Raw genomic sequence first — 16,516 nt, 5'->3', positions numbered from 1 at the left:
CAATTCTCCCGACGTTAGTCGGTTGTTTCTTCTTTTGAAATAATTTTACTTGGCCAACTTTAGAGTGATTTTGCTCTCGCGAAGAGACACCATCAACCTGTGAAGCCGGAGGGCGTTGAGTTGTTAAAGCAAAGCAGCTCTTTGAGCTTTATTGAGATCTTTAAGAGCAGTGCTCGGCAACGCTGCTGAGAAACGCTATGAGGTAGACATATTTATGGTCTTGAGGCAAATTAAGGAATAATTGTCCCTTTGTTATTGTTCTATGAGAGGGGGTATTTAGTTTCTAGAGTTAATGGAATGGGTACCAATATTTAAATAACTCGAGTTTTAGCAACTTTCTGATAAAGTTTAAATTTTTTTTCAATTTTGGAAATTTATCATGTTCCAAGTTTAGGGATCTTTATGAGCCAATGAAACGATTGCAAGCTTGAAATAGGGATACTGGATATAGACAATGAATAGGGATACAGAGACAATGAAGTGGTTCTGAAGACATTAATATCACGAATTTTAGCAAGATTTTGTTGAAACTTTCGATTGTTTTTTGAAATTTTTAAATATTTTTGTCCTTTTCTGTGTTTAACGATCATTACTGGCCAACGAAACTTTTTGAATCTTGCGAACGGGGCACTTGAAAGATCTGGAGAAACACAAAATTGTTTTAAGCATTATTTTTACCGCAAAATCTGGAAACTTTTTTAAATTTTGCAATATCCTGCAAATTTTTAATGTTTTCTATTTGACTTTTTTTACTAACAAGGCTAGAAAACTAAAAGTTGCAGAGTCGAATCAAGCTAAAGCTAACCTCACTAAAGCGTGGGTAGCTACTGACGAAGTCAATCGCTCGCCGGTCGTTTGAGAGCAATTCTCCCGACGTTAGTCGGTTGTTTCTTCTTTTGAAATAATTTTACTTGGCCGACTTAAGAGTGATTTTGCTCTCGCGAAGAGACGCCATCAACCTGTGAAGCCGGAGGGCGTTGAGTTATTAAAGCAAAGCAGCTCTTTGAGCTTTATTGAGATCTTGAAGAGCAGTTCTCGGCAACGCTGCTGAGAAACGCTATGAGGTAGACATATTTATGGTCTTGAGGCAAATTAAGGATTAATTGTCCCTTTGTTATTGTTCTATGAGAGGGGGTATTTAGTTTCTAGAGTTAATGGAATGGTTACCAATATTTAAATAACTCGAGTTTTAGCAATTTTCTGATAAAGTTTAAATTTTTTTTCAATTTTGGAAATTTATCATGTTCCAAGTTTAGGGATCTTTATGAGCCAATGAAACGATTGCAAGCTTGAAATAGGGATACTGGATATAGACAATGAATAGGGATACAGAGACAATGAAGTGGTTCTGAAGATATTAATATCACGAATTTTAGCAAGATTTTGATGAAACTTTCGATTGTTTTTTGAAATTTTTAAATATTTTTGTCCTTTTCTGTGTTTAACGATCATTACTGGCCAACGAAACTTTTTGAATCTTGCGAACGGGGTACTTGAAAGATCTGGAGAAACACAAAATTGCTTTAAGCATTATTTTTACCGCAAAATCTGGAAACTTTTTTAAATTTTGCAATATCCTGCAAATTTTTAATGTTTTCTATTTGACTTTTTTTTTACTAACAAGGCTAGAAAACTAAAAGTTGCAGAGTGGAATCAAGCTAAAGCTAACCTCACTAAAGCGTGGGTAGCTACTGACGAAGTCAATCGCTCGCCGGTCGTTTGAGAGCAATTCTCCCGACGTTAGTCGGTTGTTTCTTCTTTTGAAATAATTTTACTTGGCCGACTTAAGAGTGATTTTGCTCTCGCGAAGAGACGCCATCAACCTGTGAAGCCGGAGGGCGTTGAGTTATTAAAGCAAAGCAGCTCTTTGAGCTTTATTGAGATCTTGAAGAGCAGTTCTCGGCAACGCTGCTGAGAAACGCTATGAGGTAGACATATTTATGGTCTTGAGGCAAATTAAGGATTAATTGTCCCTTTGTTATTGTTCTATGAGAGGGGGTATTTAGTTTCTAGAGTTAATGGAATGGTTACCAATATTTAAATAACTCGAGTTTTAGCAATTTTCTGATAAAGTTTAAATTTTTTTTCAATTTTGGAAATTTATCATGTTCCAAGTTTAGGGATCTTTATGAGCCAATGAAACGATTGCAAGCTTGAAATAGGGATACTGGATATAGACAATGAATAGGGATACAGAGACAATGAAGTGGTTCTGAAGATATTAATATCACGAATTTTAGCAAGATTTTGATGAAACTTTCGATTGTTTTTTGAAATTTTTAAATATTTTTGTCCTTTTCTGTGTTTAACGATCATTACTGGCCAACGAAACTTTTTGAATCTTGCGAACGGGGTACTTGAAAGATCTGGAGAAACACAAAATTGTTTTAAGCATTATTTTTACCGCAAAATCTGGAAACTTTTTTAAATTTTGCAATATCCTGCAAATTTTTAATGTTTTCTATTTGACTTTTTTTTACTAACAAGGCTAGAAAACTAAAAGTTGCAGAGTCGAATCAAGCTAAAGCTAACCTCACTAAAGCGTGGGTAGCTACTGACGAAGTCAATCGCTCGCCGGTCGTTTGAGAGCAATTCTCCCGACGTTAGTCGGTTGTTTCTTCTTTTGAAATAATTTTACTTGGCCGACTTTAGAGTGAGTTTGCTCTCGCGAAGAGACACCATCAACCTGTGAAGCCGGAGGGCGTTGAGTTGTTAAAGCAAACAGCTCTTTGAGCTTTATTGAGATCTTTAAGAGCAGTGCTCGGCAACGCTGCTGAGAAACGCTATGAGGTAGACATATTTATGGTCTTGAGGCAAATTAAGGATTAATTGTCCCTTTGTTATTGTTCTATGAGAGGGGGTATTTAGATCTTATGATTTTGGGACGTTTATTAATAATAATGCAGTTTGTTTTGTTTAGCTTGATTTTGTTAGTTTTTTTGGGAAGTCAGCTAATTCCGTCCAGTTTTGATGATTTGTTTTGCAAATTCGCAATTTTTGTAACCAAAATTCAGTGTCCTTGGCATCGCCGGAACCACTGGCAGGATCGCAAAGAGAAAATAATGAGGTTGAATTGCAAGGTGTTGTCATCCATACAGCTGAATTGAGAAAAATAAACGCAAACTAACGGTAATCGAAGTATGAGTACAAATATAGTCTGGTGGTTCGTAAAAACGAGCCACGCAAATTGAATCCAGAAATGTCGGCGGAAGTAGACAAATAAAAGCGAAAGAAGTTTGAGACGAACCTATGCGAAAGTAATATCAATATTACGCTAAAACGTTGATAATGAGAGCCCAATAAATTTAAATGTGATAATTCGATGTTCTGATTTGTAAACAGCCTACCGGAACGCTAAGAGTATTGCACAGATTAGACGCCGCATTTGGGTTTTCATTCTTTAAAAAATGCTAAGCTCTGCCATGGGCCGACTGCGTTTGCTAAGTGACATCTTCAATATGATTGATTAGATGATCCCGTCTGTAACAGGAAAAACTTGAATGACTAAGAAGAGGACTGACGCCACGGGGTGTAATTCTCAATGATTTGTACAAAATCGTCAACTTGTATATCTTTTGGTCTTTTTACAGCCTAGTTTTTGAGTTTGTATATACTGTTGCTGTTGTGGGAACAATTCCAATTATGAATGGCTATTTGTTGTGATAAACGCCAGGTTTTTGAGATTTTTTCACTTCAACTGTGAACACGACAGGAGACAAGTTATCGAATGAACGATCTAAGGGAAAACGATTAGTGGACAGTGGTAAGGGGTCGTTTATCATTAACTTGCCCCTTATTTTACAAGAAACTATGCGAAGAAATTCATCAGATACTGTTCACAATCCAATGACTTTTTTAAAGTAATATCTAGGAATTTTTGCCACTCCCAAATTCCATCGATATGCAGAGAAGCTGGAGGATTGAATTTCCTTCCAACATGATATTTTGCTGCAAAAAGTTTCGCCTTTCATTTCCTGGTGATTCTAGGTTGTTGAACCAACGAATGACTTGCCACAGAAAAAAAGAAAAAACCAATCAAGGTTATGCCAAGTCTTAGATGAAATTGTTGGGTTTTCTTCTGGGGCTGATGAACCACCGCATGACGCAGTTGATTGTGGAGTCTATTGTGAGATCGTTTCTTACCATAAGAATTAAAATGTACCGCTCTAACAACAAGACAGTCGAGGAGCAAAATATCGGCTAGATAACTTGCCGTTGTTTTTTACAGTGATCATTTAAAATCGATACCTGTTGTTTTGAAATTCATCTGATATTTCTTGGGTAATCTATCAAAAGGCAAATCGCAATTTAGGGGTGGGGTGCTAACGTTTTTGCATCATTCTTCGAAATGGCACAACTTTAAGTATATTCAGTTTAACGATTGCTCTACAGCAATGTATCGAATATTCCCTGAGCGTGTTGCGAATCTTTTGGGGACCCCAATGACGATTAATTTCCGGTGAGTGTGTGCGTAAGCACTGTTTCTATCTATTATCAGAGTTCAGTTTAGAGGGAGTTTATTAAAAGACTATTTTGACAAGCTTCCTATTTCTCGTAGTTTACTGCTCTCATGTCTGAGGGGTGATAACGCTTTCAATATGCTAGAGCTACATATCTCAACGCTTTTTTCAGAGCTATGAACTCGTAAGTAGAAATCTTTTTGAATAATCTGATTAAGATGCAGATGAGCTTTATTATAATGGGCAAACTTCACTTCTATTTTCCGCTTCCTGCATCTATCAGCAAAAAGCATATAGACAGAACACTAACCAGTTTGTTCCATATGCTGAATGCAGTGGGATCGACTATGTTTGATAAAGTGGAATTTTAGTAAATGAAACTCGTATTGGGTTTGCTTTTATTGCCACTCAGAACATTGTTCGCTCAAAGGTGACTGTGCTTGGATCAATATGGATTTCGATGTAATTAGCTCAAACCTCACCTCGAGTTCCATCATTTGCGTTGTTAGTTGTGCATGAAACATGTTTCAAGCAAAAGCGAGGGTGGCATCCAAAGTTTTGCTAATCGATTTGCCAAATAAATTTTTTGGCGCACTTCAAGTGTTCCCAGCTCGTACTGGACTGTAGTGCTGTCAGACCAAAAAGTTGTAACTCAATTTCCGGTTCCTCCTGATTATGTTGAGCTCCGTATGAAGCGGCTTGCAATTCTAGTTTGGGGAAAGTCACTCTTTTTTCCGGCTAAGCGAGCCCTGCCCTTAACGAATCTAAGGTTGATCGAATGATCTGAGTATTCAATTCGCAATTACTAGACGGCCGATAAAGCGTATTCCAGAGCTTGGTTAAAGGTATGAATTTCAATAGAGATTAATGTAGTCTAGGAAGTAATGGCTGGGATTTTGGGCCTCTTCGAATGCCGAAATTTGTTCCCTTAACTTGCCGAAGTCCTGGATGTTATCGAGCAGAAGGATTTTGTCCCATTTTGGAGCATGATTCCAGGCGGCTTGAAAAACTTTTCGTAATCGAATCAGAAGCGCTATGACAACGAGTCTGGCCGTAGCCTGGGTTTTTGCAGCAATTTACTTTCGATCACATAGCATGCTAACGTTGGGTTCTATCCATGGTAAACCAGGTACGTTTTGATTTTAAGGGATAGCCTTGGTGTCTGATGTTCGGATGTCTGGATGTTTTATTGTCAGAGATTGTCTTAATGTAGTCTGATTCAGTGTTGCAATATCGTTAGATATTCAGGAGTGTTTGATTCCCATTTGGTTAATTTGAAGCCTCCATTGGATAGAACATTACTGATAGCCTTGCTGTATTTTTTGCATTTTGAGTGAATTTGTGAACATAGAGATCATCCCCGTAAATGTTTTGAAATAGGTATTTGAAAAATCTGGAAATTGTTAGGTGTTGCCGCGAGTCGTTTTCCTCAAAGCATTTGAGGCACTAAAATATTTGTATTTGGCTCTAAATATGTGACTGATGTAATCTTAGGTATCAATGCCGACCATCACCTTGCGGGAGCAACTTTAACCTGCGTGACATTTCAATGTCAGTGGACAGCGCAATCTTGTTCTAATCTCAACCAAGCTGTTAAGATTACTTAGCGTGACCTATGGGAGATTACAATTTAAGGACTGAACTTGAAACACGCTTGATGCGTTTGCGACGCGGCGTACGTTGATCGGTTTGTTCTGAATAGTGACTGGATAATGGGGAAGGCACGGCATTTTTCATTGGGTTCTTCGCTTACATGATCATTTTTGTGACATCCTTTCTTACGAAAATCTTTGACGTGTTTCATTTTTTAACCCAGCTGTGGATTTGTTGACAGCTTATTGTTTAGCTGATTAAGTTGTTTTTCTCAGAGCCATCTATTTCTGCGGAATTTGGCTTTTTGTTTCCAGAGGAGAACAATTTCATGAGGTTTGTTGACAAGTTTAGTTGTGCCCTCCATAATATCAAGGGCTCTTTTCGTTTTTCGGCTTTGTTTTCTGGTCATGTTTGAAGCTATCACCTAAGAGCTCCTAATATATGGTTTGGATTGATTATTTTGCTATCTAATTGATTCTAGTTTAATGCATTTTTTTACACTGAGAGAAGGAAATTTCCAGGACTGCGCGTCGCTTTCTTAAATATTTTAGAGGCTTATGGTTGAATCTCGACAAGCATTGCAGTAGTTGAGAAAAGAGTCAGAAAGCGTCTGCAAAGACGGTTGTTGGAAGTTCTTATCTATAATCAGTTTCTTCCACTCAAGACCTACCGATTGAGGCATTCAAGTTTGTGGTTGACTGAAGATTACCAATGAATACTAGTTGATAAAAAGTATAAGCATTACCAAAAAGAAGAGAATTGCGTGTAGCACTCTGGTTAGAAATAGTTGGGAGATTTTATCTGGGTGGTTTTTTGGAGGAAGGTATTTGCGGTTGGCTTTAGATTAAGGCCTTGAATTGCTGAAGCATACAAGTACTCTCAATTCGGGGATTTCTGACTGAAAAACAATAAATGTTGTGATGCACTACAGGGAGAAGCTGATATCCTCAAAAGCTGGCAAAGATGTGTTGTTGACTCGCAAAGTCGTCCTTTCAAAGGGTGGAGTATAATTAGAACTGTCAAAATGGAGCTCCCAGCGATCTCTGACTCGGTATTTTGGATAATTTGATCTGCAGATTGTGTTATCAAGACAAACACTGAGATGTTGATGTAAATGTGACATGATGTTGGGATATGCATTCAAGTTCTGTTCAGATTTTAAGGATAATGCGCAAGATGCGGTGATTTGTTGAAAACAATTTCTCTTCTTTTTAATATGTTTTATAAATGTTTTTTAAATGTTTTATATAAATAAGTTTTTGTCTATCTGCAGGCGACTATTTTCTCTGGGAATGTATTCTTATTCATCAGCCCCCATGTTACTGGCTAAATCGATGACAATTGGTTCAAACCTTTGATGCCTTTCCTTGATTTAATTTGTCGTTCCATTCTATAGCAGTAGTAAGGTACAGTATGATGTCTGATGTCGTTTTCGATCAGGAGTTTAGAAATTTTCAGAAGATTTGTTCATTTAATTTGATGACTGCTTATTCATGAATTGCTAAGTTAATATTGTTTGATCTGGAGAATTGGAGCTCATTATCGACAATGTTTTGTTTTCGATTGACCTTGTTTTAACTATCACTGAAATATCGAATTCGTTCATAAATAGAATAAAAACGGAATTACTAGTTGATACCTTAGTTATCTACTACATATATTTTAACTGAAGGTTTTTTCGGAAGCCGTAAGTCTATCTACCTCTACATTAAAATTAGAAGTTGGTATATTCTGCAAATTGCCTGCCTGTACCTAAAACATACTAAAAAGTCAATTATCTAGCCTACCGTATAAATATCCGGTGATATGATATTGTGAAATGCTTTCAAGTTCTGTTTAGATTTTAAGGATAATGCGCAAGATGCGGTGATTTGTTGAAAACAATTTCTCTTCTTTTTTAATATGTTTTATAAATGTTTTTTAAATGTTTTAAATAAGTTTTTGTCTATCTGCAGGCGACTATTTTCTCTGGGAATGTATTCTTATTCATCAGCCCCCATGTTACTGTCTAAATCTATGAAAATGGTTCAAACCTTTGATGTCTTTCCTTGATTTCATTTGTCGTTCCATTCTATAGCATTAGTAATGTACAGTATGATGTCTGATGTCGTTTTCGGTCAGGAGTTTAGAAATTTTCAGAAGATTTGTTCATTTGATTTGATGACTGCTTATTCATGAATTGCTAAGTTAATATTGTTTGATCTGGAGAATTGGACCTCATTATCGACAATGTTTTGTTTTCGATTGACCTTGTTTCAACTATCACTGAAATATCGAATTCGTTCAGAAATAGAATAAAAACGGAATTACTAGTTGATACCGTAGTTATCTACTGCATATATTTTAACTGAAGGTTTTTTCGGAAGCCGTAAGTCTATCTACCTCTACATTAAAATTAGAAGTTGGTATATTCTGCAAATTGCCTGCCTGTACCTAAAACATACTAAAAAGTCAATTATCTAGCCTACTGTATAAATATCCGGTGATATGATATTGTGAAATGCATTCAAGTTCTGTTCAGATTTTAAGGATAATGCGCAAGATGCGGTGATTTGTTGAAAACAATTTCTCTTCTTTTTAATATGTTTTATAAATGTTTTTTAAATGTTTTATATAAATAAGTTTTTGTCTATCTGCAGGCGACTATTTTCTCTGGGAATGTATTCTTATTCATCAGCCCCCATGTTACTGGCTAAATCGATGACAATTGGTTCAAACCTTTGATGCCTTTCCTTGATTTAATTTGTCGTTCCATTCTATAGCAGTAGTAAGGTACAGTATGATGTCTGATGTCGTTTTCGATCAGGAGTTTAGAAATTTTCAGAAGATTTGTTCATTTAATTTGATGACTGCTTATTCATGAATTGCTAAGTTAATATTGTTTGATCTGGAGAATTGGAGCTCATTATCGACAATGTTTTGTTTTCGATTGACCTTGTTTCAACTATCACTGAAATATCGAATTTGTTCAGAAATAGAATAAAAACGGAATTACTAGTTGATACCTTAGTTATCTACTGCATATATTTTAACTGAAGGTTTTTTCGGAAGCCGTACGTCTATCTACCTCTACATCAGAATTAGAAGTTGGTATATTCTGCAAATTGCCTGCCTGTACCTAAAACATACTAAACAGATAATTATCTATGCCAACCGTATAAATATCCAATACCCATCAATGCCTACCAATACCTACTAAATGAAATAACCTACCAATACGCACGAAAACGAAATACCACTACCTACCAATGCCACCAGATTCTTTCCAGAACTTACAAATGCTTACAAACATGGCAACAGTACCTACCATTACCGAAACCAGCCTAAGGCCAGAACCTACCAAAATAAAATATCAAAACTTACCAATATCGGTAACAGCCTAAATCCAGAAGCATCCAATACTGATACCGACCGTATGACGGAACATAACAACCTACCTAGCAAAATACCTAGGAAAGAGTGTGATGGTTGCGAGAATGATCAACCAGAAGCGTTCGTTGAGTTCGTTAAAAACCCAGTGCAACTGGAAGCAGTGTTGGGATACGGAAGGACGACCAATCAGAAGGGGTTCCTTGGGGTTGATGAAACCAGAGAAGAACCGGAAGTAAGGTGGGGTTTTGACAGAATGACCAATCAAAAGGCTGTCCTTCGGGTGGGTAAAACCCCAAAAGAACTGTAGAGATGTAAACAAAGATAAATATCAAATTTCTTTGTCTTTTTGTGGCAGTTTTTAGTGTTTCCTGATGTTATCTCACTGTAGTCAGAATGCTTTATTTGATTATTATTTTTTGGTGTTTAGACATTCTGAAATATTTGAGAAGAAATCATGGTGCAAATTGGTTTAATTCATGGGGAAATCATTTTTTCTTAACAATATTAACCTTTAGTCGTGGTGTCGAAGCTGTCGAGTTAGGTGTCAAATGTTTCATTGAAATGTGACAGGAGAAGGTTAATTAGATCTTACTTGGATCTAGAGTTTGGAACGGTGTGTTTTTAATAATTCATTTGGGTTTTTGTTTTATTTGCTTTTGTTAGCCACAGTTTCCACAGCATTTTGGAAGTCAGTTATTTCCGTCCAGTTTTGATGATTTTTTTGACCTGCAGTTACCAGTTTTTTTAAACGAAAAGTCACCGTATCCTTGACATCTTCAAATATATGTGCGAATGTTTTATTTAAAGCAGAGAAACAGTTCCTCTGTTCTTGTGGTTTTTCTTTCCTCAAACACGCGATAAACTGCTAACACCCGAGGGAATTATGTCCCTATAAACCTCTTATCTTTTTGCTATTTTCTAATTGTTTCTTTCATCGAAGCTTTCGATGACTTAATTGTATGGTGTTGAGGAAATTTTTAGGTGGTGTGAACCCAAAATTCAGCTTTTTCGGTTAATTTATGAAATTCAAATTCTCCCAGCTTTTCTTGCCCCGCCCCCTTCAACCAGTGATGCTAGCTTCCCTGGGCTGACTCCTGCTACTTCCCAAGCTAACCTCTCGGCAGTCTTTTTAGCAGTTCGTGCGTTATTCTGTTATTTTTTAAATTAATTTGCGTCCATCATGCTTTCAATTTCTGATTCCTTAACAATACAAAAAAGAAAAAGATAGAGACCATTCGAGTTTACAGATTGAGTGGCCACCACCATTGAATTACGAATCAGTTGGATCATATATTGACTCAAAATTTATCTGTGTGCAGAAATTTACAGAAACCTTGACTCGGCATAATTAATTGCTCTCAAACGAAGTTTGTAGCGATTATATTAGTCCTGTGGTCTTTCGTTGCGATTTTTCGCTTGACCGATTTTTCGTCTTAACCTTTTAACTTTTCGTCCTCAAAAACAGGATAAACAGGTAAGTAGCTGAACACCTCTCTTAGAGCCTTACGCTCTCGTGCAGCCCTCCCAACTGTACCCCCCCCCCCCCCAATGCTAGCATCCCTAAGTCCCAGCCTGCTACTACCGAAGCCAACCGCTTGCCGGTCATTGTAAAGCAATTCGCCCTTGCACTTGAAAATAGCAAAATTTTTCACATTTAAATTGCTTGCAGTAATAAACTGCGTTAGCCCCCTAGCTATAGAAATTCTTAAATTAATGGGCGATCTTTAATGTTGTAGAGCGGAGAGATGGTGGTTAAGAACCCTCTCTTCTCCAATGGGGACTATGGTGATGCAAATGCCACAGATGAAGAAGAGGAGGAGGAAGAGGAATAAACGTGAACGAATTTGTCCCAAGAGTTAAAACTGCGAAGCAGTCGAATTATGTAATTCGCAACTACTGTGTTATGCATTCCCCAATTTTGCGTGTAAAAAGTTTTCGAAACAGTCATTTACCCCAGACCTTGAAGAAATTCTGTGTTGTGAGATACTATGAGACTTTTTTGGACTAAAAGTTAATGTTAATCTAGCATTAACTAGTTTTTATCGTTAACTATCTTTAAAGATTTTGTCTGATAAATTCTCGCCTAATGAGTATTTCAATTTGACATTGTCATAAATCAAGTATACGACAAATTGTATCCAAAATTTATAAAAACTGATGATAAAATTTCTGCAATGTCTGGGTTTGTTTTATTTGTTTGGGTGTAAGATATAGGTAAAAGGCAAATATTTATTCACGTTAGTCTGATATATAATGCTCTGTTATTAGTAGTCAAAACTGTGTGCGAACTTCTCTTTATCGCAGAATTTTGATCTATATCAAGTTAATTAACCTAGTAGCGTTAATCAAAAGTAGTTTCCGTTTATTTTCCTTCCCATTTAGAAATCCCCTGTTTTGATTATACGTATCATCAGAGTTTATGTCTAACATTCTGATCCGTTTTCTCTTACCCCCAGTGAACAAATTTTGCTACCAAATACCTGTGAACAAAATAATCTACGTGAGTTTTTGCTCTTGTGATGGTTTTGCATATCCTAATGAGTGGTCCGACCAGACATAACAATTAAAATCTTAAATTCTATTTTAAGGGTGTAAAGATGTCAATTAATAGTAGTTACTTTGTACCGGGGGTAAGGAAAACAGTTCAACTGTTTCCGTGTGAGGCATGGTATTATTATTATTAGAGTAGAGGATAGTATATGAAGTTATTTAGCCAATTATGAATGCTGCTAACGTGTCTACTATTGCTTTGCCAAAATTAAATTGAACCTTGTTTGAAGATGCTTTCAGGTCTCAAAGGTTCAGACCTCGCTCATTTTGCTCAATTATCTTCAAGCCAGGTGATAGTTTTAAATAGTTTGTATATTTTGTGAAAATATTTTAAAATACCTCTAATTAGTCAAACGCTGCTAATCATTTAAATTGGGTCAAATTAAATGACATCATTTTATTACGGAATACTGCCCTTATTTTAAAGCTACTTAATCATGCTGCTGCTGCTGCTATTTGAGATGGCAAATTTTAACACCACGCTTTTTTAAGCGTTTCAAATGCTCTCTTGTCAAATTTCAATCGAATCGATTTGTTCAAATCTAGTGCAATGATCTAATCTGTGCAATCAACATTCCAAGTGAAAAATCTATAATTATGTATATTGGTGTGTGCAATCTATCAAGTACGATTGGTGACAAAGCTTCTGTTAATGGTCAAAGTATAATATACTGATTAATAAACATCTGTCAAGAAATTATTAGATCAAATTAAATCTGCAAGCTACAGTTTTTTTGAAGGATAGATTTAATTTATGTGAATAGATCTTCATGGGCCAGTGAGTCGCGGCTGCTGTGTCATAAAATTGTCAGGTGCCTGTAAGACGGCAATGTGAATTGCGAATTACACTTTTGTCAGGTTTTCTCTACCAAATTCTCTGTCAATTGGTAAATCTGAAATTCTCCCTGGGAGCACTTTCTCATTGAAGTTTGATTTCCTTTTTTGCTAGCAATAAATATAGAAGGATCTGTAAATCAGTACGATTTGTGGAAACCAACTGCTGTACGTGGCTGGGGGCGATAAAGAAAAACATTCACTCGGGATCTCCTCGCGAAGAGAGCTATTGTTATCAGAAATCTTGGCGAACAAACGTGCGCAATTTCCAGTAGTGGTTTGTATAGTATTGTTGTAACATTTAAAACTAACTACTAAATTTAAACTATAAAATATCAGTGGCGCAAATTTATTTGTTTCGGTCGAAAAATTTAGCTATTCTTATTTCCTATGCTTTATTTTACTGGAAGTTATAATTGCTTTCTGATTGCCGGAAAGCTGAACAATTTGCAGAAAAGATCGTTCCGTCACAATAGACAGATCTTGGTGGCTTGAAGGAAAGACTTATTATATACTTATAATCAATCTTATTTTTTGTAGAAATTTGCCGCACATGAATTCACTGGGCCTTACCATCGCATAACCACAGATTATGAGACCAGGACACTTGTGACATTTTTGAGATTATGCGACTAACAGTCTTAAAGGAAAAAGGGCAAGACTTTGAATAGACTCTGAATGCAGTTTTTAAAAGAAGCTATTCGACAAAATATGCTTGATTTATGCTTGATTTTTTATCAGCTTTGACAAAAAAAGACAACCCCTTAGAACATAAACATGGCAAACAACGTAGCTTGAGAGCAAATTGCTCGTATATAGCTTCTTGTTCTAGAAGTTGGACCATGAACACTTTCTTTTTACAAATCATTTTTATTTACCTAATTGCTTAAGGAACTTTATGGTAACACCTCTCTTTTTTATGGAAACGCTTCTACAAGAGGCTATCAAAATGCGGTTCTACTGTTTGGGTTCACCTGTTTGTTATAGCAAGAACTTAAGTTTTTAGTTTCTCAAGGCAATTTAATGAAATTTTCTGCTATTGATTTGTGGCAAATGAGAAAAAAAGAATAACCACAAAAAATATTTTATTGTCGATCTGTTGACAATATTGGACAAAATTGGTCTTCTATTGGCTTGCTGGAGCTTACAGATTGTTCAACATTCCAACAAGTTTATCTCTTTATCAGACTGATTGATATTTTTCTTGATTCAGCTACAACTAGTACCTTATAAAGGTGTCGTGCAACAATCAAGTCAGAAGTGAAACTTGAAAAAACATTGACTTTTGTCCTTATCGCAACCAAAACGAGTTGGTTGTTCCCGCAACTTAAAACTGATAAAAAAACTTAACAAACTGTCTAGAACATTGTAATTGAATCCTTATCTACATTCTCTTACATTTTATGGTTTACCCCTCGTTCAAAGAACAAAACCTTCTTTCCCCAGAACAGAAGTCTCCCCTGTTACCGGCAAATAGTTTCTTTGTTCCACAACTTGTGCGACGCACTGAAGAGAGCATCAGCGGTCAGTGCAACCATCAAGTGCCGAGCACAGTAAACGGAACCCGAAAGCTGGCAGCCGGTCAAGACAAAGAAAAGACACAGAAAAGACACAAAAAAAGACAAGCAATTTTTTCAGCGACGAAGCCAAGTTTGGGTTACAAACGTCACCCCGACGAGAGGATCTAGTTTTTTTACTGGTTTCAGACGTCTTCAGCAGAGTCCGCCCGAGATCTCAGACGTTACCTCTGATGTCCTTTTCCCCGGTTAGAGCCATCCAAAATCTCTACTTTTTTTTCGACAAAGCCTCCAAAAAATTGATATTTGTCCCCCAAAAAACCTTATTTGTTACTATAACACCTCGATTTATAAACCTTGACTAGTTTCATTAATTTCAAAGCGAGTAAAGGCAAATTTCTCATATTTAAAGAAAAATCTGCGAAAAAAAACACAAAAGTCAGAGAAATGTTCCTTAAATCAGAAAATTCAAAAAGCACAATTTAGTTTTCTCAATCCATATCCGTTTCAATTGCGGAATAAACCAATAAAACACTCTCTTGAAATAGTTTGAAATCAAACAGAAAGCCATTTCGATCGATTTATCCAATAAGTATCATATAAATGAGAAATGGCAGAAAAAATTTTTTGAATTCAGAAAATTCAAAAACACAAGTTAGTTTTCTGACGACAAATTCATTTGAATTGCCAAATAAACCACTAAACAAACCCCTAAAACAAGTCATTGTCAGTCGGTTTGATAGTTTCACTTGATTAGGGAAGTAAATAGAAGGTCCTTAGGCGCCACACCAAATATCAAAATTTTCATTTGACAAAAATAAATACCATTTTAATTTTTTTGTGGAAAAAACTTCCAAACTTGATTTTTTGCAGAAGTCCTCGGTCTCAGACGTTGCCGTTTGCGAAGTCCCTTTATCCCTATTGTTTTCAGACGTTAACATCAGCAGAAGAGGAGTTTTCGAAGAAAATTGGTTCCAGTAGTCACCAGAAAATTTGATTTTTTTCCTACTCTCAGTTATTTTGAAGGGCAGAACTCAGACGCTATCTGTCGGAGAGAGCATTGAAAGTTTAGTACAGTCAATGCATATTAAAGATAACGAAGAAAGAGTGAAAAACAACAGATAAAGTAACACAGTTTTAAAGAAAACGAAAAAGTTTTTGCAAAACCGGTAAAAAGACAATACACCAAAGAGTTCTAAAGATTTCCACAATTTGACTCGTCTCTGCAATTTTCTAGAATTCAGTAGCCCTTCTGTAACTCTTGTTGCCTAAACGCATCGCATTTTGACAAGTTTCTTATCTTTAGCCGTCACAACAACAATAAACTCCTTGAAAAAGAACAGGTTTCAAAGTTATAAATTCGCAAAAACTGTGAGAGGTATTTGTTAATCATAGTGCTCGGTTAGGATTAGGGAGCTAAAGAAAAGTTCCGTGGGTAGCTTTAAAAGCTTTCTGGTTGGTTATTTATTGGTATTTGACAGAAACAGACGAGTTTATTGAAGTTTTCAAGAAAAAGGAGTTTAATGTAACAATTACCTGAGCTCTGGTCTTATATTGGTTCAACTGCATAATTGTAGCAAGGCACAGTTTTCCCGTAAACCACAGTAGCCGCACACACTAATTCAAACACTTAAAGCCAGCTATTTAAGAGAAACTTGTGTTAATTCAACAAAAAACAAGCAATTATTTAGGTCTGTTGAACGAAAAACGGTTAAAACGCACGAACGTTCGAAAAAGCTTTTAGGTTTTTTTTAGTGCAAAAAGCTAGATTTAGCCTACAAAACACATCCTAGGACATCACTTCTCAGAAAAGTTGCGTCGCTCGTCTTTTGAACAAGAAAAAACTAGGATCATTAGCAGTCAAACCTTAGACAACCTTTTTTCAAATCAAAAATTTGCGTCGCTCCGGTTCTCAAAGCCGTTCTTCACCTTCAGTAACGAGCTGCTTCACCAACGGCATCAACCGTCAGCTTCAACAAAGCAACAGCCACCAAGATGTCGAAGCAGAACAGCGCTGAATGTCAGTTTGCTATCAATATGTTCAAAGCGACAGAATGTCAATGAAGAAACTGCTCGATCTCCTTGAGAAAACTGTGGAGCAGAAAAGGAGTTTCCGATCATTGTCTTTGATGATCAACAAGATCAAAGGCCAGGATGCGGAGCTCAAGAAACTCTCAGAGGAAGTGATGA

General features: G+C 36.4%; 1 protein-coding gene across 1 annotated transcript in view; it reads left to right on the top strand.

The window, feature by feature from the left end:
• The window catches only part of LOC142336281 (uncharacterized), a 304,207-nt gene extending 291,504 nt beyond the window's left edge, over nucleotides 1–12,703 (top strand). The window contains exon 10 of the mRNA XM_075384988.1: nucleotides 11,162–12,703. Coding sequence (XP_075241103.1) covers nucleotides 11,162–11,257 — 96 coding nt within the window. The 3' untranslated portion in view covers nucleotides 11,258–12,703. The remainder of the gene's footprint in view (nucleotides 1–11,161) is intronic.
• Nucleotides 12,704–16,516: the final 3,813 nt, after the last annotated feature.

Source organism: Convolutriloba macropyga, chromosome 3 (assembly GCF_964194025.1).
Source record: "Convolutriloba macropyga chromosome 3, txConMacr16.3, whole genome shotgun sequence".
In the NCBI taxonomy this organism is placed as follows: domain Eukaryota; kingdom Metazoa; phylum Xenacoelomorpha; order Acoela; family Convolutidae; genus Convolutriloba; species Convolutriloba macropyga.
The sequence above is the reverse complement of the archived record's forward strand: the minus strand, read 5'-3'. Positions and strand labels throughout refer to the sequence as shown.